The 27,881-nt window shown below is 30.4% G+C and overlaps 1 protein-coding gene across 2 annotated transcripts in view; it reads right to left on the bottom strand.

The window, feature by feature from the left end:
- The window catches only part of LOC122509119 (POU domain protein 2-like), a 185,636-nt gene that overhangs the window by 61,131 nt on the left and 96,624 nt on the right, over positions 1–27,881 (bottom strand). For both annotated transcript variants that reach the window (XM_043622914.1, XM_043622915.1), the window contains exon 3: positions 10,023–10,247. In XM_043622914.1, coding sequence (XP_043478849.1) covers positions 10,023–10,247 — 225 coding nt within the window. The remainder of the gene's footprint in view (positions 1–10,022; positions 10,248–27,881) is intronic.

Below are 27,881 nucleotides of genomic sequence, written 5' to 3'. Positions count from 1 at the left end.
TGAGGAGTGTGTGGTGGTGTTGTTGTTGATATGTGAGGAAAGACGGTGGGAGGAGGATCGTGACCCACGAAATTACCTACGAAAACCTGTCCAACCACTTTGGGACGTGCCGACACTCGTCAGTACTTCCCTTTCACGGCAATGACTTCCGTCACCGGAATCCGGTTGTGCTTCTGTAGTAACAACATCATTTCAATTCAGAAAACAACTTTAAATAGTCGAATGCAATATTTTATTCAATTGTAATCAAAGTTGAATAAGCACTAAGACTATGTACATGTGGGAAACGTGTTTTTTCTTATATCCACTAGTTATAAGAAATTTAGAGCTAATTTGGGTAAAGCTTTTTCATAAATTTCATTTGTTTCAGTCATTCAGAAATCATATCTAAATATGCGACTACTCTATAAAGGTAATTCGTCAGTGGCGCCATCAGTGACAGAAGCTGCCAACAAAACATTCAATTGTAACTATCAACATGATTATCTAGAATTGTTTCCGTAGTTTATGGATTAGAATCAGTTGGTGCAGCCAAAAGTCATTTAACAAGAAGGAAATTAATCAGTTCATAATTTTTCGTTTGTTTCAGATTGCAGAGTCCTGTCGAGTAAAAAGGCAGAAGAAAAAACTTATCACTTCGTAAGTACTTCCAAATGGAGTTTCAAAAGGACAGAAATATATTTTTGGAAATTTTAGTAAATTTCCTTATATTTGATGATGAATAAAAAATCCATTCGCAGTAGTTTCCATTTCTGCGAATATAAAATAATAAGAAATTTTGAAATTTTAGTAAATTTCCTTATATTTGATGATGAGTAAAAAATCCATTCGCAGTAGTTTCCAACTTTGTGAATATAAAAAAATGGTAAATTTTGGAAATTTTAGTAAATTTCCTCATACTAGATGATGAATAAATTCGAACATTTTGCTAAAGATTGTAACTCTTTGTGAAACAAAGAAGAAAGCCATCACATTTATATAGGTTATCTTAAGTTTTCATTGCAAAATTAGAATAACTATTATAATGTAATTAAAACTATACTCCAAGTGGGAAAAAAATTTAAATTTTTGCATATTTGCTATGAATAATTCTATCTTGTGGAATTTTTTTGTTCATTTTAATCAAATTTTCAAAGATGCTTTATGTCAGATTTAATTAAACATCAGAGGAAAAAGTGGAATAATTAAAAATTAAAATCGTAGGAGTTAGGAGATCAACTATGAAGGAGTTTACACCGTAAGCCTTAAATATAAGCCTCCGCGAGCATAAACGGATATGCCTCCATGAGGATATACTTGCGTCTGCGCAAAGTGTTTGCCTGCAGCTGTGTTGTGAAAGAGTTTGCCTTGACCACGTGTTCGCGCAGGCGCAAATATATGCTCCTGGAGGTATATCCGTTTATGCGCGCGGAGGCTTATATTTAAGGCTTACGGTGTAAACTCCTTCTATCAAAGAGGCATAGTGCAAGGTAGTCGCGCAGTTTAATTAGTGGATTATGTTAAGCGATATGTGTGCATGAACATGGAAGGGTGCGAGAGAAAGAGTGCAGAATTTTTGAGATCATAATTTTAGATAGGCCGATATTCAGCTCTCGCAAATGGCGGCATGTAGGCAAATTGAGGTGAGATTGGAGGTCAGGATTCTGCCAACCGTTACCACATCATGTGCTCGCGATATACATACTCGGTGGTTCTGAAGTATTCAAAACCTGATAACTAATTCTAAAAAATATTTAATTACAATTGGAATAAAATTTGTCTTCGAACTTTAGTTTCTGTTTTCTATTCACTTTTTAATTTATCCTAAATATTTAAGAATTACCGAAATAAATTATAAAATAATTTCTTCTTCCCCTTTGTTTACAAAGAATAAAAATGCATAATAAAAGATCAATTAAAATTTCTCCGATGGTAATAATACAAGTCTCTTGACCATTTTCCTTTTTTTATTTAACGAATCACGGAGTATATGAAACCTCATGATTGGACGCTTAGTAACGGGCATCGATTTACCTTGATCGTTATAAAACATCATTATGAAGCGATTATAGTGCCGTCAATGAGCTATACTCACTATATAGGCGCACAATGGTCCATGCCATAATTAGAATCCATCAATTACTAGACTTCTTCAGGTCTGGAACGTTGAAAGTAGTTCGGTCAACGTTTATTTTAATATCGAGAGTGATGCCCCTCGAAGAAGAAGAGGAAAAAAAATAATAATACCTAAATGTAAGCAAATTTCAGGTCATTACATTCAAAAAATTAACTCGCAATTTTTTTATTAAACCCATAATATACTATGTAAAGTCAAAAAAAAATTTAAATCAACATTTTTTTTTTGGTAATTTTTTTCCTCTTTATAATTTTTTCATCCAATTTATTTTTTATCATTAATTAGCTAAAAAGCGATTACTAGGCATTTTGTTTGTGCCTGATAATATAAAACAACGTTGTAATTAAATTAAACATCATATATTGCATTTTATAATTTCAAAGTGAGAGAGAAAGAAAAAGGTAATTACTATGAGCGTGCAAACTCATCTATACAGCGAAAGCGCGCATATTGGTGAAAAATTGTACCACCCTCTCGAAAACTCGTTAAGAGAGTGCAGTTTCCGCGATTAAGTCATAATCTCGTATTAATCTAAGCATTTATATATCCCTTATTCGAAGACGATATATACCGATGGGCAGTTGGCAAGCTGTATATATCATATATATACTGTGTGCGGTATGCGCATTTCTTAGCAATGAAGCAAAATTGTTCATCCATAACGAGCCAACCTCCATGGTGCCTAGTTCATATCACATGCAACATAGTAATATACACCATTGACTTTTTTAATTCAACTGAATGAAACGACCCTGCCCAACCCTGACCTCGACCTTCATCAAAAAGGAGGAGGGAATGTAAATAACAAAAAGTTTTTTGAAAAAAAGAAATGGCCAAGTAGATTCCGTGACTTTAATAAACGCGTTTTATATCGTAAACCTTCTTGTTTGTCCTTTTCTCCATATATCCATTACATTGTTCAATCATACTTATCATAAAAAGAAAATTTCTTTTTTAGTAAATTTCTTTTTTAAACGTATGTGTGAAAATTGAGTGGAAGGTGTAATGCACGTAGGTTATGTTATTATATTGGCTTCTATGTATATGGACGCGACTAGTTTATAATATAATGTGCGCAAGAAACTGAGAACATGGACAAGGAAGTAAGAGAGAGAAGAGAGTTACTGACTGACTTCTTGGCCGGTGCATATTACCGGCCTGTTAGAGGGCGGAGTTGTCTGATGAGTTAGCAACGTATTGACTTAATAATAATCATGTTAAGCTGGTCCATGAAGATCCCTCGATGTTACGCGTCTCTTCGCGCGATTTTACCTACCGGGTGAGTTCTGTTGCAATGAAATATTTGTTTTTTACTTATAGTAAATCAAAATTAAGTACTAGGCAAGAAGATAAAAAATTACGCTCACGAATGAGGAAGACGTCACTGGCGCCATCACTTGGAGAAGTTGGAAACTAAGATATCAATTTTTATTACTGATGTGCTTCTCTTGTGTTTGCATAAAGTTCATGCTGTGAAACTTTCAGCGACAAAAGTCGAACCAAAAAGTTTATACATTAATAATTTATTAGAAATCATTTTTTTGTTTCAGTTCAAAACAAGCAGACCTATAGACAAGCAGAGAAAATTTAACAAAAATTTGCTTTTGATCTGCAATTAATAAAAGCAATTAACAATTTATTTTGTTTCAGTTCACAAGATAACTTAAAGAGATAAGGAAGAGTAAGTATATGAAAATTTTTACTATAATTAACTAAAACTAACTAAGAATTTTTTCTGTTTCAGTTCACATGTTAACTTAAAGAGACGAACAAGAGTAAGTATATATAGAAAATTTATACCAAAAACTGTATTAATTGAGGCCTTGGATCCAATAACTCGCCCGACGCTCTGAGGAACGCGCGACTGCCAGTCAGTGAATAGTGAGCGCCTCTGGGCCACTCACTGCTACCCGACTGGTATTAGCGCGTGCCTTCGAGCGTCGGGCGAGTTATTGGATCCAAGGCCTCAATTGTTCTATAATTAATTAAAACTAACATTTTTTTTGTTTCAGTTCACAACAACAAGATGACCCGTAAAAAATCTGAGGAGGAAAAATATGTATATACGCGAACATTTTTCTAAAAGATTTTTTAATTGTTATAAATAATTAAAACTAACTAAAAATTTTTACGTTTCAGTTCACAATTACAAGAAGATCTAGAGGAGCGGAAGAAGAAATATATTTTTGGAAATTTTAGTAAATTTCCTTATGTTTGATGATGAATAAAAAATCCATTCGCAGTATATAGTTTCCAACTCTGTGAATATAAAAAAATGGTAAATTTTGGAAATTTTAGTAAATTTCCTTATATTTGATGATGAATAAAAAATCCATTCGCAGTAGTTTCTAACTCTGTGAATATAAAAAAAATGGTAAATTTTGGAAATTTTAGTAAATTTTCTTATATTTGATGATGAATAAAAAATCCATTCGCAGTAGTTTCCAACTCTGTGAATATGAAAAATTGGTAAATTTTGGAAATTTTAGTAAATTTCCTCATGCTAGATGATGAATAAAATAAATCCTTTCGCTGGAGTTTACTGAAGTATAGTAAATAATTAGAATATCTATAAACGTTAAATTCTAAGAATGGAATATTTCTAGAACAGTTACAGGTATTCTAATTTTTTTGCTGTATTTTCCTTTTTCCTGTATAGAGGATATTGCTAAGGAGGAAAACGATAATAGGAAAACTTATATCTATTTATCGTTATATCGTTGAAAAAGAACAAAGAAGATTGAATTTAAAAGAAAATCTCCTTGGTGTATTTCTTTCATGAGAAAAGAAATGTTGGACATTTAAGTGAATATTGAGTCGACAGTTTGGTGAATGAATCGGACAATAAATAATAAGGGATGAAGATATGCTCCCCACATTTACTTGGCAGGAATACAACTCGCGATAGAGTAAATCAGAATTCAATTTGTGCCACAAGATTCACGTTACTGATACCAAGATACGGTATATATATGATATTCTATATCTAAATTGCAATATTTTCTCAATTCTGGTATAAGTAAATTTCTCCAAAGAAATTATTACATTTTCCTTGTTATAGAAAACAAAAAATATACTTTTTAAATTAATAGAAAAATATGAAAAATGATTTTCTATTTTCTATTTTGAAAGATGAAAATAAGAGCCGTGTCTGTTGGCAGTCATCTTGACCAGTTATTCATCTTGTAATATACGTATATTTATATTGTCGTGAGCAGGCGGCCACCCGGTACGCAACACCCCTTGATCGTTTTAGTGCCAAATGCCGCCATGTTTTACACTTGGCAATAATAGTTGAAATCTATGTAGCCAATATTTTATGTCACCCCTTCTTGAAAAACAACCCCTCCTACATATGCGGACTATCCACAGTGTATCGACAAAGTTAAAGCGCCAGTTATTGGTTAATACCTCCTAAGGGCTTTCATATCATACATCAATAGCTAATGAAATAAAAATAGGTCCACCGCGTATTTTTTTCAATACACTGACAATATCATCAATTCAACAAACATTTTTCAATCAAAACTTTTAAAGAACTTTTCCATTTCTATATATATATATATATATCAATTCTCAAAATCCCAGATGGTACACAATATGGCCGAGATCCAATTTTATTCATCCTCCAATAATTGTCCAAACAACGATTTTTGATATTTTTACTATCAGAAAGTGAAAAAGTGCTAAACACTTGTTTGTATATAATTAAAGCGAAAATCGATAACTTGACTGATGTTGCGGAAATTACTTGAGGAAATAAGCGGAATTTAAATACCTTGGGGTAGAAAAAGAATGTCCTTTCGAAGGTGAAGGATCGTCCCGAGGGACAGATACATCGAGAGAAAGAAAAAGGATCGTAATTTACACGAGTCTATTATGTTACACAGTTCAACAACTTCAAAGATTACTTTTTAAACAGAGTCCGAAGAAAGGGCAACATGAAAAAAAATTGATATGATTTAAAATTCAATCTGTTTTTCTTATTCATTTCAATTCTGCGTTTGGGAAAATATTTCAGTTAATTACTGAAAAACAAACTTAAACATCAAAGTAGTCGTATTTTGTGATAATTTCTTTTAGTGACCGATATCTGAAAAATAAATTCAGAAATGAAGACAAAAAAATAAACCACTATATAGTAAAATAGAAAAACGAAATTCAGTGTGAATCCAATTGGAAAAGGGATGTAAGAAAAAAAAACGTGGTGTTATCCAACGGTAGGCTTTACTTTGATCATGTCCTCTGGGAACCTTGACCATTCTCCGTCATCCTCTCATTTCAATCTTATTGATATACCGAATAAACACTCGTAACATTCGGCTTTGCGAGGTAAATTTCTCGCCCCGGCAACCAAATAGTAAATTTGCAAAAAAATATCTAAAAAATATTTTTGAAAAACTAGTTTTTTTTGTCACTTTTTTGCAACAAACGGTCAGTTTGATAAATAAAAAATGTCTTTTTTTGTGGTTCAAATGTGTGTGTGTATGTAAAAGGCTGATAGAATGTAACGCGCGTATGGAGTAGCGGTTTTAAATTCCGCGAGTCAAAGCGATGTTTGACATGGAAATCTTGAACGATGCATTAAACATGTTGCAGAGTGCTTTCTCTTTTTCTCCTTCTTTTTTTCCACCCTCTCCGCATTCTCCTCTTGCTTTCAGCAAAAGAGACGTTCGTCTCGAATCGTATATATATAGTCCTCCTGTAACCCAAACTTGATAGGTCCCTTATAAACTCGCCATTATCCAAGCAATGTTTACTTAACCAAACGAAGGCGGAGGGTTCAACTTCCGTTCTTTTAAAAGATTGCGAAAGACCAACTTCCGTTTCGAATCGATATTAATTTTTTTTTCTTAAATTCAAAAAAAACATTCGTCTATCATGAATTTAAAATTTAAGAATTCAAAATTCCCTCTAATTAAAAATATGAGCTTCGTTTTGATAGATTTTTATTTGCATCATCAATGTTAGTTTGTTATTCACTTTGATAGATTTTTATTTTCACTTTCACTTTGATGAAGAGTTAAAATGAAATTTTATTTGCATCATTTATGTTAGTTTGTTATTCACTTTGATAAATTTTTATTGTCACTTTCACTTTGATGAAGAGTTAAAATTAAAATCTGTCAAAGTGAAAATGAAAGTGAAATAGAAAATTTAACAAAGTGAAAATGAAAGCAAAAATAAAAGTTTGTCAAAGTGAAATAAAAAATAATAGTTAAAGTAAAACAGAGAGTTTAACAAAAAATTAATGTAAAAATGAAATTAAAATAAAAATCTAACAAGGTAACTTTGATAATTTTTTTCACTTTCACTTTTATGAAGAGTTAGAATAAAAATCAGTCAAAGTGGAAATGAAAGTGAAAAAAAAATCTAAGAAATCGAAGATGAAAGAAAAAATAAGTCAAAGCGAAAATAATAGTGAAAATAAAAATAATACTGAAAGTAAAACTCTAAATTTAAAAAGAAATGAACATCAAAATGAAAGTAAATTTAAAAATCTTTACAATGTGAAAGTAAAAAATGAAAGTCAAAGTGTAAATGAAATTACATAATCTACCCCCAGATCACCTAATTCTTTCTTAGAACGCAAAATTTATTAAATTGAATATGTTTATTTATATCAAATTAATATTTATTTAGGTTAAACAAACTTTATTTAGATAAAATACCTATAAGAATAAAGTTTATTACGGAGAAAAATATATAAAGTAACTTTTACTATTTTTATAGTAAAACATTTTCTGCAAGCATTTTTGGTAACTTTTTCTACTTTCGGAGTAAATTTTGCTATGTTCGGACTTCGGAGTAAACTTTACTACATTCAGAGAATATATTTTTTTTAAAAAATTAGTCAAATTTACTTCGAATCGAATAACGTAGCAAAATTTACTCCGAAAATAGTAAAAGTTACCAGAAATGCTTAACCAGAAATATTTTACTATAAAACTAGTAAAAGTTACTTTTTTTTCTCCGTGTACAACAAAATAGAATATTTAATTAAAACATAATTTTTTCCTGAGTGTAAAAATTGCGAACGCAACTCTTCCAAAATTTAATTATTTTAAAAATTTTTTAATAAAATTATTCTCTAAATAATTTATAAATAATGATTTTATTACAATTTTTTCAAGAATTAAGTTATTTAAAATAAATTTAATTTTTTTATTCTATAAAATAAAATTATTAAAAAAAATCGAAAGAATTTGCGATTTTCTATTAAAATTCGTCATAATTTTAAAATTTGTAAGGCGAACAAAAAAATTCAAAGAAAATTAACTCTTTTTGAATTTTTTTCATTAAAAAAAACAAAGTTTGAAACCGTTTAGGGGTCGTCCATATACCACGTGGACACTTTTGGGGGGAGGGGGGGGTTGAAAAAAGTTTGAAAATGTCCACGATCCCATGTATTTTTGTGTCCACAAGGGGGGGGGGGGGGGGTCAAAAATCTTTGAAAAACTGTCCACGTGGTTTATGGACGACCCCTTATATACTTAGAACGAAAATCATTTAAAAGTATATCTCATTTTTTAAGCTTAAACTAAATTAAGTTAATTTTAGTTCTTAAAAAAATACTCTTAGTCAAAAATACTTCTAATGCAAACGATTTTAGTAAAAAGTGGACTAAAAATCATATTTACTTTGTAAAAAGAAAAAATTAAAAATTATGTTAAAAAAATTAATTTCTGGACACTGGAATCTTGAACTTACTGAGTTCTCTGATTTTCCTGACCTGTGACAACCCTAACGATGGGAAAATAAATAAAAAAATTGTCAAAACCTGTAAAGCAATCTTCCAAATTTTTACACATTCAAAATAGTGTATAAGTTATACCTTAAGCACTATTTTGAATGTGTGAAAATTTGCAAAAAAAATGAACTTAAAAATAAAGGAATTATAACATTTTTGAAAGAATGGAGAATAATGAAAGGGGTGATTCAAGTGGTTGAGGAAATCTACAGAAAGGGAATTTTACGGAACCATTTTCGTAAAAGGTGTCCCATTGTCCGGCAAATGACATCAGGCTTATTGTATTATTTAAAGAGCCCAGCTTTAAAGGTCTTTTTAGCCATACACTCTCATCCCTCCCCTTTCCCCTTCTGAATGAAATTCACCACTCGGACCTTTGAGTTTCTTTTTTTTTTGCCTCTAAAAATCTGGTCAAACGTTGTTGTCCTCTTCGTGCTTCGCTCGTGTCAGTTTGGGTTGATTTTATAAGGGGGAGAGAACACATACTTTTAAAAGGAATTCAGCACAATTACGAACTGGAAATATTCACTAATGTATTTTAAATATTTTTTTTAGATATACCCTTTCAAATTTTTTCTTGAATTATTTTTTTTTTTATTTTTCCCTTATATTTTTTTGCAAAAAAGTAAATTAAAAAAAAGATTTACTTTTTAACTGCTTTGCAATTTGGTCAAAAAATAGTTTTTAGGTCAAAAAACGATAAATAAAAAATTGTACCTATATAATCAAATTTTATTTAGTCGTACTTGGGGTTTTTGTAACCCACATTTGGTCGCCATATTGAATCCGCCATTTTGAATTTTTAAATTGGCATCCCTAACTAGCGAAAGTTTCAAACAAATTTGCTTAAATTAAAAATTTTTACTCGCCATATTGGATCCACTTTTTTGAATTTTTAAATTCATGTCAAATTTCAATTTAGCGACTATAATTACTAATTTATTTAGTTTCTAATTTATTTAATTATTAATTAATTAATTGATGATCATTTATTATTTTATGTTTATTCACCCCTAAAATGCGAAATCCTACTTTCAGATTTGCAGTAAAAATTTGAAAAAACTTGTTTTAAAAAAAAACAATCGTATAAAAAAATACATCGAGTTGACATTTTTTTTTGTCTAATTGCAATAAATAGAGAATTTTTTTGCTCACCAGGTGAAATGCCGTGTTTTGCTTGAAGGGTTGAAGGACTTCTGAGATCAGGGGTTGATACAGGGGCAACAGTGGGAGGTGACAGGTGGGGGTGCGTCTGAGCTCCGCCACCTGTCGTCGTTGCTGTCGTTATTGTTGTTGTGGCACAGGGATTCAAGGGCGATGTTCTTTTTAGTGATTGTTCGGTCCGCCACGCGACCTCATTATCACCTATCCACACTTTACCTGCAAAATCAGAAAGAAATCAAATTAGAAAAATGTTTTTTAATTGATTTTTCAAATTAAATTTTTTTTATTCTCAGTAATAAAAGATGAAAACGGTCGTTTTTGTCAAATCATTGTAGAATCGGCCTGAAAGTTTTGCGCGCGCAGTAAACATAAACTATGTAAATAAACTAATTCTTTAATATTCTGTTGTGAAAACATCACTAAAAATTAATAAAAATTATTTGTTAACGCAGTTATTTGAAAAATAAAAAAAAATTTCCGAAAAATAGAAATAATTATACTTTGTATAATTTATTAACACTGTATAACATAAGTTTTTTTTTTCATTGACAGCAGTAATTTTTAATATAGAAAACGCAATACTAACATATTAGTATTTTCGTGTGAGGAGAAAATGCAAGATTTAGATCAATTAATGATATAACGAGAATTAATGGTGTGGGAGGCTTTCTAATGAAACTCATATTCATCAAAATGGATAATAGTGTTTAGGATGCAGAAAAGAAAATTTGGAAATGAGAAGCATGTTTCCTGCGGTTTAGTTTCATTTTTATTTTCTAGGGTGAAATTGTATTAATAGTGCATATCCCGAAAATATATGCTTCATTCTCTATACACCAAAACTATATATATACTGAAACTCCCCTTTTTTCCCCCTTGATTCTGTGCGCGTAATTAGCAACTGACCCCGCGCTCACTTCTCCTCCCTTCCCGTTTCTATTTCGTCATTTTCTGAATCCTTGGACCCTTCTCTGCTTTTATGCATTTTCTCCAGTTTTTCCCTCGTTTCCCTTAATTTCTGGGAACAATGCCTTCTGCTTGATGTTGTCCTAAGCTATACAGTGTCTAATTACGAGGGTGAATTCGTATAAATGGGGTTCGCGACCCATACTCACACAAAATTATACTTGGATAAATTTTCATCTCATTTATTTTTAGAAAAAATGACAAAATTTATATAAGGAAAATAATAAAAATGACCAAAAATATTATTTGAGAAAATATTTTCAATGATTTCTTGATTTTTGTTCTTTTTTGAATTTGGAATATAATTTGTATTGTTATATTTATTTTTTTAAATAAATATTTAATTATTATTTTTCCGTACGAATTAAAATTCATCAAAACATTCAAATTCAAACCTTTTTGAAATTAAACGACTTATAAAAAAATTGTTATAAAACATGAAGAAAGCGATCACTCCGAGTCTTCGACTCGGAGCAATCGATGTCTTCATGTTTTATAAATAATTAAAAATGACCGACTGATAAAATCATTATTTTATATTATAAGAATATTGTTACTGTAACTTATTCAAAATTGCTTTCATCACTTCAATGCAATTAATGTTTACCAGAATTTTTAACTAAAATTCTTCTTTAACTTAATAATTTTTAATCATTTTTGAAAAATTTCTTTGAAAACTTTCAAATCCTTTTGTTTACAATTCAATTTTATGAAATTCCATCGATTATTATTCGAGGAAATTCTCCAATCAAATTATTAGAAAATAAAATCTACAAATAACTTTAAAAAATTTCAATTTAAAGTTTAAAAAAAAATTAAATCTAACACACAATTTTCAGTTAAATGTATGAAAAATTCAAACATTCAAAGACTATATAATTTGAAACCTTTTCAAAATTCAATTATTTCTAAAAATTCACGCTTTAATACTTTCTCTCTAAATTTGAATTAGTAAAAATGTTCATTAATTGGAATTAGTGACTGACTTTTTGCTTTTGAATTAGTAAATTTTACTATTAAATTAGTAGAAATGACTATTTATTAGTAACATCTGCTAATTCAAAAGCAAAAAGTCAGTCACTAATTCAAATTAGAAAACATTTTTATTAATTCAAATTTAGAGTTTAATATTCAATTATTATCTAAAATTTTAACTGAAATTCATATTTGAATCAATTATTATTAGAAAATTCTACGAGAATTCAATTATTTAAATACAAAAGAAATAATTTATTGAAGAATTGAATGTTTTTTAAAATTTAACTCTCATAAAGAATTTTATCAACAAATTTTTTAATAGACCTTTTAAAAAATTTGTGGATAAAATTTGACGACTTTTAATAAAATTTTTAACAATAATTTCATTTTTTGAGAAATTAGATTAATTAGATTAGATTAATTGTTCTAAAAAATAATTGAATCTCTGTAAAAAATTTGATTGAATTAAGAAATGTTTTTGAAAATAATTGAAATTTTGCCAAGACTTTTATTAAAATTTTTCAAAATAATTGAATTTTGGAGAAAAATGTTATTATTTATAAAGATAATTGAAATTTTAAAGGGGATTTTTTTTCAATTTTTTAACATAATTGAACTTTTGTGAAGAATTTTATTACTTTTGAAAGTAATATTGAATTCTTGAGACGAATTTTAATAATATTTCTGTTTAAATAATTGAATTGTTTTGTGAAACTTTATTGAAATACTTAATACTTTATTGAAAATCGAATTGTTAAAAAGAATTTCATTAAAATTTTTGAAAATAATTGAATTCTTTCAAGAAATTTAATTAAAAATGTATTGACAATAATACTTAAATTCTAATAAATAAATTATATTAATGCTTTTTAAAATAATTGAATTTCTTTGATGAATTTTAATAAAATTTTTAAGAATAATTACATTTTTCGAGAAATTCCATGAAAATTTGTATTAAAAATAATTGAAATGCTGCGATGAGTTTTATTATTTATGAAAATAATTGAATCTCTGTTAAAAATTCAATTATTTATGAAAATAATTGAATCTCTATAGAAAATTTAATTATTTATGAAAATATTTGAATCTCTGTAAAAAATTTAATTATTTATGAAAATATTTGAATCTCTGTTAAAAATTTAATTATTTATGAAAATATAATTTAATTATTGCGTAGATATTTATAAAGAATTCGTAAATAATAGAATTCCTGTAAAATTTTTATAATTTAATTAATTCATTAAAAATTGAAATTTTTAAAACTTTCAAATTATACATTAAAGTTTATCTATTTATGAAAATTGTAAGCGCAACTCTTTTAAAATTGAATTAATTTTGAAATATTTGAGAAAAACTAGATTTCAACTGTATAAGCCCAATAGCTTTAGAAAACAATAATTTTCCAGGATTCCGATCAAAATTCCCTGACTTTTCCATGTTTTTTCTATAGGTTTATAAAATTTCCTGAAATTTCCAGGTTTTCCATATAGGTTTCCTGTAATGTTGTGAAAAATTTGCTCTCTTATGAATAAGAGAGATAATAAAGGAAATAATAAAAGTAGATTTCCTAATGGAAGAAATGGTAATTAATAATAAATATGCAACTTAACTAGACTTGGTAAATTGCTTTCCATAATACACGTGAGATTTGCGAACGAATCACGATAAATCAGCGCAAAACAATAATGAGATATTACCATTTGAAAAAAATGTAAATGATGATTTATGCAAAGGAAATTCGAGGAAAGGCGAATAAGTACGAAGATATTACGTTTCTGGAGCGTGGCAGAGTTGAGTATTTGCAAAGCACGCAAATACAAGCCGCCTCCGCACGCGCGCTCATGTGTGAGTCACACAGTCGGTATTATTTGCTTGATGAATGATTTAGCTTTTGCATCTTTCCTTTTTGCTCTCGTTTGCGGGGGTCATCTTCATTTTATTTTCTTTTCTTTTTTTTTTTGCTTTTTACATATATTTAAAGAGAAGCCGCCGTTGCACCAGAAAACTTTGGAAGATGAAATAAACAGAGAAAGTACCCGCTCATTGTTTGAAAATATGAAAAAAATTTTTTCTTCTACCCATGTTTTGCCTGTGTTTTAAAAATGGAAAAAACTGAAATGTTTCGTGTTTATATGTCAATTGATTTAATGAAAAATTAATTTGCCATTTTTTATCCATATTTTCATATACAGGCAAAAATGTATATTAGAAATTACAGAGTGCGAGAGAGAGAGAAAAACGTTGAGATTCGATATAAAAACAGAAGAGCGAGAACGATCAGTTAAAGTGAAATAGAAGGAGAAAATGGTTTTGGAGGGGTGGCAAAGTAAAAACGTCTCTATGGAAGTTTGAGTGAGACACAAGAGCCAACTTATATAGAAAGAAGGAGGAAAACGACCGAGGAAAATGTGGCTGGCGCTAACTAAGGGCGTCGGCTAATCAATATCATCAGAGAATGGCCGCTTTGCCTCTTTCAACCCCTCACTAAGAAATTTTCTTTCCATCGTATTTTCAGCTCGTATTTTCCTTGGCGAAATAAAATATTTCCTTCTAGTGTAACAATAGAAAATTATTCACTGATATATACTCCACTGAATAAATCAATCAGATCACATTAAATTAATCGTTTTCTTCAATTTTTACTAATTTGACTCTCTTTTTACAACAAGTGTGCCTTTTTGCACGACTGCTCAATAAGAAATTCCACTTAACGCTACTGCGCAGGCAAAACTGCGCAATATTGTAGAACGACCTTAAACACAAATGCGCGAAAAGTCTGCGCAGCAACTCCCAGAGCGCTTGCGCAATAACGGTCGTTCTGCAATACAACTCATTAAACATTTGCTATCCAAACATATTAAAAAGTAAAAGAAAAGGTAAAAAAGGTAAATGTCAAAAACCACAATATGTTATCAAGGTGATATAATTTGAACCGGTAAAGAAAAACCGCGCAGGCATCAGTTGTTTCATTTCGATTTAGATAAAAAATTCCAAAAGCTAATTGAAAATATTATAAAACATTTCGCATGTGGACAATACTGCCCCCTAAGTGAAACCCGAGGCTAAATTGAGAATAGTCCCTTAACTGGAGGCAGCAGTTTCTTTAATCTTGAAATGTTTGCATGGTCCAGCCTGAATGTCCACCCCTATGGTACGAGACAAACGGAACAACCCTCATAGGTAGAACGACAAGTTCTTGGAAAATTAAATTATCTCACTTTCTCACAACATTTTTTTCGAGATTGAAATGGTCTTTTAGATCTTATTTGTTGGTATAGATATATTTATAAGGTGTGATAAAAATTAACCAATTATTTATTAATTATTATAATTTTATAATTATTATTGCTATTATCAATATTTATTTTATGTTTATTATTTATTACACATTACATTTCAATATGAATAATAATTTTTTTAAATTTATGTACAACCTCGGAATTAACGAATTCGATGTCCGATTTTCAAAATTCAAAATGGCGGATCCAAGATGGCGGCAGAATTTATAAAAGTCCAACATATTCGCTTGAAAGTTGTTCCTTGGGGGTTTTTGGAGTCGCTGATTACGAATTTGCTATTGGATTTTCAAAATTCAAAGTACCTGATCAAATTTGTAAATCTGGATAATAATAATTATTGTAGTTATTATTAATTATAATAAACCTTCAATAGTAATTATTACTGTTATTTTAATGACTAAAAAAAATTATCAACACTTTCAGTCGTAATATTATTTTCATCCACGATAATCATCATCGAAAGAAGATAATTCTTCGGAATCGAAAATTTTCTCCCATTCACATTGGCTAGTCGGTATTTCGACATTGAGAAAAGCAGTTCGCATAAACAGAGCCATTCATTTCGAGACCCCTTGATGCCTTTCTATTGCCCAATGGGCTTCCTTCCCTTTTTGCATTCCCTCCGTTCATTCGTCCAGTGGCGCGAACTCCATTCACGGGTTTATCACTGTCCAGATAACAACGATTTACCTACACGCGAAAGCTTAGGGTTGGGTTTTTGGTCGAGAAAGACGCAAAAGAGTTCCTATAGTGTAATGGAGAGAAAGTGAGAGAAATAAAAAGTAGAGAGAGAAAGAGTGAGAGAGAGAGAGGGAGGGAGATCCGGCCAGCCACCTTGCATTCGGGAGTATTTCACTTTAACGGCCCTCAAGGGAATTGGCTGACCCTGCTCGACCCTTCAGCGTTTCAGCATAATGGACCTCTACATTACTTATTCGTCCTGGCCAATGTCCTGCGTCCAAGAAAACCGCGGAAACTCGTTTCCACGTTCTAAGATCGACTTTAATCTCCCCTTTTGATTAAAATAGAACACGAGACTTATTTCGCATTCAACTTTTTCATTTTTTATTTCACAAAATTTTTACAAAAATCAAATTGAATTTCTACTATAATTTTCTAATAATTATCCGCACCAGAAAAATTGTCTTTTTATTAAATCCCACCGCTGTCTCCTAATGAAAAATTCACTAAACTAAAATAATTAATAAAAATAATTTGCCGAAAAAGATTTTATAATATTCAATAAAAAAAAATCTTATCCTGATTTACAAACCAAGAGAAATAGAAGAATTAATAAATATTAATAAATAAAGAAAATAAAATATTTCAATAACGAAAAGTAAATTTATTGTGGGAAAGGAATAAACAAGTGTTTATTATAAGTAATGCAAAACTGTCGTGTGGTGAATGAAGAAATTTTATTGAAAAATAATAATGTTGTTGTAATACCCGCAGAGTCGTTCCAAATGAATGATGATGGATTCTCCGATTAGTTCGTTTTCCAACAAGAATGTTGTATTTTTGCAAAAAAAAAGAAGAAGAAAAAAAATTAATGCGGCGTTAACGGCGTTGTTCCTGCATAACAACGCGGCCTTTCTCGTGACCGAGGGCAATTTCTTTAGAGGGTAACAGTCTGTTTCCCATGGCAAAGATAAACATTGAAGTATCAACCGATTATCTCTCTCTCTCTCTCTCTCTGCGCCTTTAAAGAGAAACTTTGTACTTCAGGGAATTGAAATACCCCGCAGGGCCCGTGAGATTTGCGTGCCCAACGGATCCTTTTTCAACCATATTTATATACATACTCGAGAATTATCATTTTCTTTAATTGAAATTTTTCAACATTATACATTTACATCATTTGCAATTTCTACAAGTCGTTAATAATGTAAAAAATTGTTTTACGATTTTAAAATTTCTACTTCTCCTTTTCACTCTCACTTCCACTTTCTATTCTCACTTCCTTTTTACACTCTTACTTTCCACTTTCCATTCTCACTTTCACTTTCCACTCACTTCCACTTTCCATTCTCACTTCCCACTTTCTCTTTCCACTCTCACTTTCTACTTCCACTTTCGATTCTCACTTCTACTTTCCACTGTCACTTCCCACTTCCTCTTTCCACTTTTACTTTCTACTTTCCACTCACTTCCACTTTCCATTCTCACTTCCCACTTTCTGTTTCCACTCTCACTTTCTACTTCCTCTTTCCACTTTTACTTCCCACTTCCACTTTCCATTATCACTTCTACTTTCGACTGTCACTTCTTACTTCCTCTTTCCACTCTTACGTCCCACTTCCTCATTCTACTCTCACTTCCACTATCGACTCTCACTTCTCACTCTAACTTCCATTTTCCACTCTCACTTCAACTTTACATTCTAACTTTACATTCTCACTTACACTTCCACTTTCCTGTCTCACACTCCACAAAGTGGGATGAGAAAAATTATTGTAGGAAGTAGAGAGTGAGAGTGGGCAGAGGAAGTGGGAAGTAAAAGTGTAAAGAGGAAATAGGAAGTGAGAATCGAAAGTGGAATTGGGAATGGAGAGTCGAAAGAGGAAGTGAGAGTGAAAAGTTGAATTGAGAATGGAAAGAGGAAGTAAGAGTGGAAAGTGGAAGTGAGAGTGAAAAGTTGAATTGAGAGTGGAAAGAGGAAGTAAAAATGGAAAGTTGAAGTAACAGTGGAAAGAGGGAAGTGAGAGCGAAAAGTTGAATTGAGAGTGGAAAGAGGAAGTGAGAGTGAAAAGTTTAATTGAAAATGGAAAGAGGAAGTGAGAGTGGAAAGTGGAAGTGAGTCAGTGAAAAGTTGAATTGAGAGTGGAAAGAGGAAGTAAAAATGGAAAGTGAAAGTAACAGTGGAAAGAGGGAAGTGAGAGCGAAAAGTTGAATTGAGAGTGGAAAGAGGAAGTGAGAGTGAAAAGTTGAATTGAGAATGGAAAGTGGAAGTAGGAATGAAGAATGGAAAGAGGAAGTGAGAGTGGAAAGTGGAAGTGAGAGTGAAAAGTTGAATTGAGAGTGGAAAGAGGAAGTAAAAATGGAAAGTGGAAGTAACAGTGGAAAGAGGGAAGTGAGAGCGAAAAGTTGAATTGAAAATGGAAAGAGGAAGTGAGAGTGGAAAGTGGAAGTGAGTCAGTGAAAAGTTGAATTGAGAGTGGAAAGAGGAAGTAAAAATGGAAAGTGAAAGTAACAGTGGAAAGAGGGAAGTGAGAGCGAAAAGTTGAATTGAGAGTGGAAAGAGGAAGTGAGAGTGAAAAGTTGAATTGAGAATGGAAAGTGGAAGTGGGAATGGAGAATGGAAAGAGGAAGTGAGAGTGGAAAGTGTAAGTGAGAGTGAAAAGTTGAATTGAGAGTGGAAAGTGGAAGTGATAGTGAAAAGTTGCATTGAGGAAGTAAAAATGGAAAGTGGAAGTAACAGTGGAAAGAGGGAAGTAAGAGTGAAAAGTTGAATTGAGAATGGAAAGTGGAAGTGGGAATGGAGAATGGAAAGAGGAAGTGAGAGTGGAAAGTGTAAGTGAGAGTGAAAAGTTGAATTGAGAGTGGAAAGAGGAAGTGAGAGTGAAAAGTTGAATTGAGAATGGAAAGAGGAAGTGAGAGTGGAAAGTGGAAGTGAGAGTGAAAAGTTGAATTGAGAGTGGAAAGAGGAAGTAAAAATGGAAAGTGGAAGTGGGAAGTGACAGTGGAAAGAGGGAAGTGAGAGCGAAAAGTTGAATTGAGAGTGGAAAGAGGAAGTGAGAGTGAAAAGTTGAATTGAGAATGGAAAGAGGAAGTGAGAGTGGAAAGTGGAAGTGAGAGTGAAAAGTTGAATTGAGAGTGGAAAGAGGAAGTAAAAATGGAAAGTGGAAGTAACAGTGGAAAGAGGGAAGTGAGAGTGAAAAGTGGGATGTGAGAGTGAAAAATTGAATTGAGAGTGGAAAGAGGAAGTGAGAGTGAAAAGTGGGATGTGAGAGTGAAAAATTGAATTGAGAGTGGAAAGAGGAAGTGAGAGTGGAAGTAGGAATGGAAAGTAAGAGTGGGGAGTGGAAAGTGAAAGTAGGAAGTGAAAAGTGAGAGTGGAAGGATGAATTGAGAGTGGAAAGAGGAAGTGAGAAGTGAGGGTAGGTTGTGGGAAGTGAGAGTGGAAAGTAAAGGTAGGAAGTGGGAAGTAAAAATTGAAAGTGGAAAGTGAGAGTGAAAATTGGGAAAATCTAGAAAAATTTTTTTTTTAAATTTGAAATCACGCGCTCCTCAGGGGGAGTCACTTTCGCTAATATAATTTCTGAAAAGTGAAATTGAAAAAATTTATTTAACAATTTTTAATATCCTCTACAGGGGGAGTTATTTTAACAAATAAAAACTATTTTTCTTCCAATAAAAAGAATTTTGGAGAAAATAAAAATAATAGGAAAATTACTTTAGGAAAATTACTTATAACTGAAAGGTATTAAAGGAATGCATTAAGTTCCAAGCAGAGTATGAGGTTTCCTTTTGCCCTGGTGCTCGAAAGAATTGAAAATTCCTGCTCGGTCAAGGGTTGAGGGACTTTGAGATAAAATGTTCTTGGGACGAACGAAAAGAGTGTGAGGGAGGGAGAGAGAGAGAGGCAGAAGCCGACATTGAGCGCGGATAAAGCGTCCGATATAAGATTAATAGTGGAGGCCGACCATCGACGAGGGTGGTTGTCGATGGTGATTCCTCTTTGAAGGTGGACCCAAGGGTAGTGGCCAAATTGAATCCTGTTTAGAACACGAGAGACGCACCAGAAGCAACGCGTCCAAAGCCTTTAGGCTATCTTTCAATAAGGTAAATTGCTGCCACCTACCATTCTTTTATCTTTCGTGCATATCTTTCATCTTCCATTCAATTTTATACCCATTTATACCCTTTATTTACAAAAAGCATTATATTCGCTTTTTGTGAATATTTATAAACAAAAATAAATACAAAAGTTAGGAAAACATTTTCTATTTCTTATTTAGTGACTAAATTAATAGTTACAGTTTTTCTAAGGATATCAAATTAAGACAAAAAACGTTCGTTTTTTGTCTCAATTTGATATCCTTAGAAAAACTCTGAAGGAGAAAAATTCAGCGCCAACGGGAATCGAACCTCACTCCCTCTGTCCTTCCACTGCGCCTTAACACCCACAGCTAACTCACTTAATTTTTTTCACTCCATTTTTCGAATTCTCACGTTTTTCCTTTTTTATTTCGTTTATTTAATTTATTTAATTTATTTAATATTTTCAAATATAGTTATTTTAATTTAAAATCAATAATTCGATATAAAGATAAATTAAGTTTTTGTAGAAGAGAAAAGAAAATAGAATAAATATCGTAAATGGTGTGGCGTGTGCGATTGAACGGAGATTAATTATCACCGCGTCTTTATTACGTTTCCTTAAAGAACCCGGTCCTTTTGAGCCAACGATCGGCTTAATGTCGCTTTTAATTTATGAAGGTTTCTATAAGTACCTCAATTTATAATATATGATTGATGGCTTTTTTATTCTAGATCCAAATATATAAAAAGAGGCGGAAGTGGGGGCCAATATCTTTATTATATTCGCGTGCTTCGATATCAAAAGATTGTCTCAATGGATCCATTTGCTTATCGAAGCCATTTATATAAATAATAATCATCATCATCACCTGGACGAAGTTCAGAATCGAGATACAATATTTAAAAAAAAAAATATTAATATTAATAATTATTCTAACCATTATTCTATTTGAACTATTAACTAAATCTAACTATTATTTTAACTATAATTTTTGTCTCAGCGATAATATATTTTTGAAATTAGGGGTGAAATTTTGATTGAGAGATGAAAATGCTGTGTTCATTGAACAGGTTTTTTCCAATTCCTCATTCTGCCCTCGTTATAGTCGACGAGGCGATCGATAAATCCCCCACTTTAGTTCTGTTACTTTTGGACGGGAAAATCCTTTTACTTATTTCAGTCAGTGCGTGGGTATTTCTCATTGTCCGCTGCACTCGCGTCTAATATATGTGACCTGCTATCCTAATCCTGAAATGTATTATTAGGAATAAAAATCCTAGGGTTTTTTTTTTATAAATTTTTCAATGGAAGAATTTCGGTTAAAAAAATAGCAAACAAGGAAATAAAATTGTCAACTAGTTAACATGGTCCAACCTTGACTACAAGGACCAACCTTAATTTTTTTAAATGCTTGTAACTTTTTTAATTTTAGACTAAATGTACAAGCAATTAATTTTTTTTTTAAGTTATAAAATTCAAAGGATGGTCCAACCTTGACTATATGTTCCTCATGAAAAATTTTTTTGTAAATTATTTTCAAGAAGAAATTTTTAAATTTCCAGAAATCTATAATATTTGAAGAGAAATGAAAGACTGCGGTTTTTCGAGGAGATAAAAATTGAAAACGACGTAAAAGAAAGGGAATAGAAGGGAAGTGGACGAGAGGAGCAGCGTCGCGCTCGCGTCGACTCGGTGAAAGAGAGATGACGGAGGTTGCGCCATTCTGGCGAACGTGAATAATAAAAAAGTTTTTTTTTCCATCCTAGAGGGTTGAAGATACGAGGAATGAAAGGGTTGGTGCGCACGCGCGAACCGCCCTTCTTTAGACCGGGGGCTACCAGCCACCCCTGCGAAGCATAACTCTACTCCACCGACACCTACAGCCAATCTGCATGCGATTCGTGGAAAGTTCCGCCATTTTGAAAAGCAGTTTTAAAACGGGAGTGGAACTATGTATTGAATTTCGATATATACGTTCTCAACAACCATTTTTCAAGGAACAACAACATTTTTCTATATTAAAAATAAAAATCCTACCAATCGCATATATTTATGTATACCGTTACGAAAAAAATTCTTTAAAAAAAATTTAGCGGAATTTTTTTTTAAAAGTTAGGACAGAGCCGAACAACAGAAATTTTTCCACTAATTTAAAAGGAATTATTTCCTAAATTTGTTTGGAATTTTTTCTTTTTTAGGAAATATTTGCAATCACAATCGAAAATTTTTCTATCTATAGTTGAAAAAATATTTGAAACTATTAGAATAAAATTATATAAACAAATTAATTCAGTGGATTTAATTTTTTAACCCCTTCATACTTCCGGGAAATCCGGCGGTTATAGATTTTGTTGAAAATTTGTACTCGGGAATTTTTGGGGTCGCTTATTATGAATCAGATGTCAGATTTAAAAAATTTTTTAAATTCAAAATGTCGAATCCAATATGGCGGACAAGATTTTCAAAAATTGCTTCGATTATTTGCTTCAAAATTGGTACTTGGGATTTTTGGGATAGCTGATTACGAATTTGGTGTTAGAATTTTGAAATTTATAAAATTCAAAATGGCGAATCCAATATGGCGGTCGTTTTTTTTAATTGCGCAATATTTAATTCGCCATTTGAAATGAACTCGAACAATTTAAAAAATAATAAAAAATAATTTTTCAAAATTTCTAGAAATATTTCTGCCTGCATTTCGATTTCCCAACTTTAAGACGAAAATCCATTTTTTTAGGAAATTGTTTCAATTTTATTTCGAATTAAAGATTTTTGCGAAAATTTCGAAAATAATTCTAACATCATAAGGAAAACTTATTTTGGAAGTTTTTTTTTTTATTTCAAAAAGAAAATTATTCTAAATTTTTTAAATCAATAATTTCAATAATCTTCTTTTCTTAACAATCATTATGCAAAGTTATCAATTCAAATTATGTGATATACGCTTATAAAATTGTACAGTGTTAATAAACGATTATTATTGCGATACAATCATTGGAATAAATTTTTTCTTCGCTATCTGATAAGATGTTAAATATGATATATGAAGAATCGTATATATATATATATATATATATAATTTTTAGAAAATTATATCAATACTGTCGAAAGTGGGTTATCGGAGTGATATTTTAATGATTTAACACATCGCTATCGGTATAATGATGACGTATCGTGCGTCGACAACTCAATGAATTTTCGATCGAATTCACTTGATAATAATACAAAGTAACTTCAGGTAAATATAATTAACTGATTCATCGTCTGGAGTCATTTCTATATACATTTTTTCAGGATCTATAAAAGAGATGAATATTTGAAATAACATCTCATTGAAATTTGTTTCAAAGTCCGTGAGACGGGAATTTGATTACGTAGATAAGAAAATTGGTGATTGCATATCTATGTGCGTGAAAATTGTTCCAGTGACTATATGTAGAAACAAAAAGATCAACAACAGAAGCCTACATCTTTGGGTTTCTTGATCTAAAAGGGAAAAAATAAATTATAAAACGAATCTTAAATGGTTGCTATGGAAATCAACATTGCGTGATCTAACGGCCCCTATGGGGACCAGGGGGGCCGTTAGAAACTACGGGCGGACACTATAGTCTCGCTATAAGGGTTTTAGGGTTTATAAAACCTAAAAAATAGGTTTTTTAGGTTTTTTAGGTTTATAGAACCTAAAAAAACGTAAAAATTGATTTTTAATATAGAAAGACAATTTTTTTAGAAGATAGTATCAAAATTGTAGTGTTGGAGTTTTGATTTGTGGAGGACTGAAGGGAATATGGCGCAATAAATAAGAAACTTCCATTGCTTGTTAAAAATTGACGCCATATTGCCGGTTATGGAATGGAAATGATGATGACTGTCGCGGTCAAAGAAGGGGTTGTTAGTAAAAAGAAAGGAGTATAACAGGGGGATTGGCTTCTCATTTTAAAGTCACAATGCGCCTGGCACACGTTCGGAATCTATCGGTCCATTTTTGTGACTAGAAAATCTGGCATCTGCGTCCGTTTTTTGGCTTCTACCTGAACGAGTGTGTGCATCTGTATATATAACATTATAGATGGAGAAAAATACAAATACACACAAATGAGAGAATGAGTAAAAGTGAGGGAGAGAGAGAGACTCGTTAAGAGTACGTGCGAGGCACGCGTGTGTCAGGGCCACGAGGGAGAAATTCAAGGCGAGCGGACCAACCCCTGATGCTTATAACGTGTGGCACCTTTCAGCCCCTTTTTTTCGAGGACCACCACTACCCTTCCTTAAACATTTTAAACTTTGTCCCCACATTTATGTATGTATACTTGATGCCGCATATATATAGAGTTTGAGCGCATTTATACATTATATTTACCGTTACGCAATTCATTTTCATTTCCGTAACAAATAAGCGATTCTCCGCTCACCCTTTGTTGGCTCAGGATTTTTTTTTTTAAGTTGAACCGCAAATTCTGATAGTTTTTGTAAAATTTTGTCGAAAAAGAAAATGGTGTCCTGAAAATTTTATCTATAGTAACACTTTTCCAATCACTTTTGTTTCCACTTTTCCAAATCAGAATAACAAAAGTGTTAGAGCTAAAAAATCTTCGTTTTTTTGTCTGATTTTGTAGAGATAGACCTATTGCTGTAGTTTAATGACACAAAAAGCTTAACCTAAAGTTGCGAATTAAATAATCAGAAAGTTTTAGATGAAATAATTTGAAATTTGTGGAAAAAAGGAAACAGAATCCTAAAGGTGGCAGTGTTGAATATGCAAACCAACTGTACGCAAAAATTCCAAAGGTAGCAGCGCTGGGAATTCAAATTAAACAATTCGAACTTTGGTAAATTTAAAATTATATGTAAAATTGATTAATAGAAAAAAGGAAACAGACTCTTGAATTCCATTCAGGAAATTTTCGCCGTGAAATCTTGAGGAACATTCCCTTTAAAATCTTGAGGAATTTTCCTCTTCAAGGAGAATTTTCAAGTCTTAGAGCTTTTCCCTTGAAACTATGTTTATTTTTCCTTTGAAAGATTAGTGATTTTTTTTAAATTTATAAATTTTCTATGTAAGGTATTTTCTGTATAAAAAAATTTAAACAAATTTGGATAATAATTTGTTTTAATTCAATTTTAAAAGAGTTGCGTTTACAATTTTCCTTCGTAATAATTCAATTTTTTCATAAATAAATAAAAAACTGTATAGGTTTACAATTATTTTCATAAATAATAAAACTCATCGCAGAATTTCAATGATTTCTAATACAATTTTAATGGAATTTCTCAAAAAATGTAATTATTCTTAAAAATTTCATTAAAATTCATCAAAGACATTCAATTATTTTAAAAATAAAGATTTTTTTTATTTTTAAATTATTTTTAAATTTTTATAAATTTATAATTTATTTATTAGAATTTAAGTATTATTTTCAATACATTTTTAATTAAATTTCTTGAAAGAATTAAATTATTTTCAAAAATTTTAACGAAATTCTTTTTAACAATTCAATTTTTTTTCAAAATTATTTTAATAAAATTCTTTGGTCAAATTAAATCAATTTCAATACTTTATTAAAATTCAATTATTTTCAATATCTACTATTTCAATAAAATATTTCACAAAAGAATTCATCCATTTAAAAAGAAATATTATTCAAATTCGTCTCAACAATTCAATTATTTTCAAAAGTATTAAAATTCTTCACCAAAGTTCAATTATGGTCAAAAGTTTTAAAAAACTCTTTAAAAAATTTCAATTATCTCTATAAATATAATAAAATTTTTCTCCAAAATCCAATTATTTTCAAAAATTTTGAATAAAATTCTTGGCAAAATTTCAATTTTTTTAAAACTTTTCTCAATTAAATCAAATTTTTTACAGAGATTCAATTATTTTTAATAGAATTTTAATCTAATTTCTCGAAAAGTGAAATTATTCTTAAAAATTTTATTAAAAGTCGTCAAAAGAATTTTAATTATCTATTAAAAAATTTGTTGATAAAATTCTTTAGGAGAGTTAAATTATAAAAAACATTCAATTCTTCAATAAATTATTTATTTTGAATTTAAATAATTGAATTCTCGTAGAATTTTCTAATAAAAATTGATTCAAATATGAATTTCAGTTAAAATTTTAGATATTAATTGAATATTAAACTCTAAATTTGAATTAATAAAAATGTTTTCTACTTTTAATTAGTGACTGACTTTTTGCTTTTGAATTAGCAGATGTTACTAATAAATAGTCATTTCTACTAATTTAATAGTAAAATTTACTAATTCAAAAGCAAAAAGTCAGTCACTAATTCCAATTAATAAACATTTTTACTAATTCAAATTTAGAAAGAAAGTATTATAGCGTGAATTTTTAGAAATAATTGAATTTTGAAAAGGTTTCAAATTATAGTCTTTGAATGTTTGAATTTTTCATACATTTAACTGAAAATTGTGTAGATTTAATTTTTTTTTTAAATTTAGTTGATTTTTTTTTGTTATTAGAAATTTTTATTTTCTCATGTATATTTGATTGAAGAATTTCCAAATAATCGATGAAATTTCGTAAAATTAAATTATAAACAAAATGAATTTTAAATTTTTAAAGAAATTTTTCAAAACTTATTAAAAATAATTAATTTAAAGAAGAACTTTAGTTAAATATTCTTATAATATAAAATAATGATTTTATCTGTCGGTCATTTTTAATTATTATAAAACAGGATGATATCGATTGCTCCGAGTCGAAGACTCGGAGTGATTGATTTCTTCATGTTTTATAACAATTTTTTATAAGTTCTTTAATTTAAAAAAGGTTTGAATTTAAAATTTTTGAAAATCTTAATTTTTATGGAAAAATTATAATGACTAAAAAATAAATATAAGATAAATATAACAATCAGTGTACCAGAATTGATCTTGAGGTGGCAGCTGAGGGAACATAAATTAAATATTCAGAATGTTTTAGAGAAAAATAAAAATAATTTCAAATTTTGTGGAAAAAAGGAAGCAGAATCCTCAAGGTGTCAGTGAGCAATAATTCTTTGTTCGTTAATCATCAATCTCCACATAAAAAGAATCTAATGAGAAACAATTTAACGAAACGAAATTAGGATACAAAATCATCTCGTATGTATACGCAAATGTTGAATTTATAAATTGCAAATATACAACTAATGCATTTTAAATTAACAGCCGTATGTAATGAGAGATTATTTATTTTCCTTATAATTGGAAAGCAGACATCATCAAAAAGGAAGAATAAAAAATAGTGAGGCAAAAAAAAAACTAGCAAGATTATCGGAAACTGGAAACCATTTCAATGCAATTTTAAATCTATTAAGGCCGTGCTCCAATTCAGACAAATAATGAACTTCCAGTCGGAATTGAAACCTGATATTGTTCACATTGTAAATCTTCTTTCTTCAGCTTTCACGTATTCATTCAACTCTATCTTGTTTCTTCAGTGAATTTAAAAAAATTTTTTCCCTTTTTCCTCATCACAAAATAATGATGTCCCTTAAGGTAAAAATTATTTCCTTACCCTTTTTTTTGGAAATAAATTCGTAATTTTTATGGAAGAAAAAGAAGAAAAAGAAGAAGAAGAAGAAGAAAGGAAAGAAGGAGAGGAAGAAGAAGAAAGAGAAGAAGAAAGAGAAGAAGAAGAAAAGAAGTAGAAGAAAAGAAGAAAAGAAGGAGAAGAAGAAGAAGTACAGAAGGAAATAGAAAATCAGAAAAATTGATAATAAATGAAAAATAAAGTTCGTTTTTGTCATTATTGAAAACGTAGAAGCTAACGAGTGCAGAATAGCGTATAAAAACGATATGGATCGATTATTTATAACCCTTTTTTACCTT

The sequence above is a fragment of the Leptopilina heterotoma genome, unplaced genomic scaffold, assembly GCF_015476425.1.
Source record: "Leptopilina heterotoma isolate Lh14 unplaced genomic scaffold, ASM1547642v1 Lhet_6, whole genome shotgun sequence".
Lineage (NCBI taxonomy): Eukaryota > Metazoa > Arthropoda > Insecta > Hymenoptera > Figitidae > Leptopilina > Leptopilina heterotoma.
The sequence above is the reverse complement of the archived record's forward strand: the minus strand, read 5'-3'. Positions and strand labels throughout refer to the sequence as shown.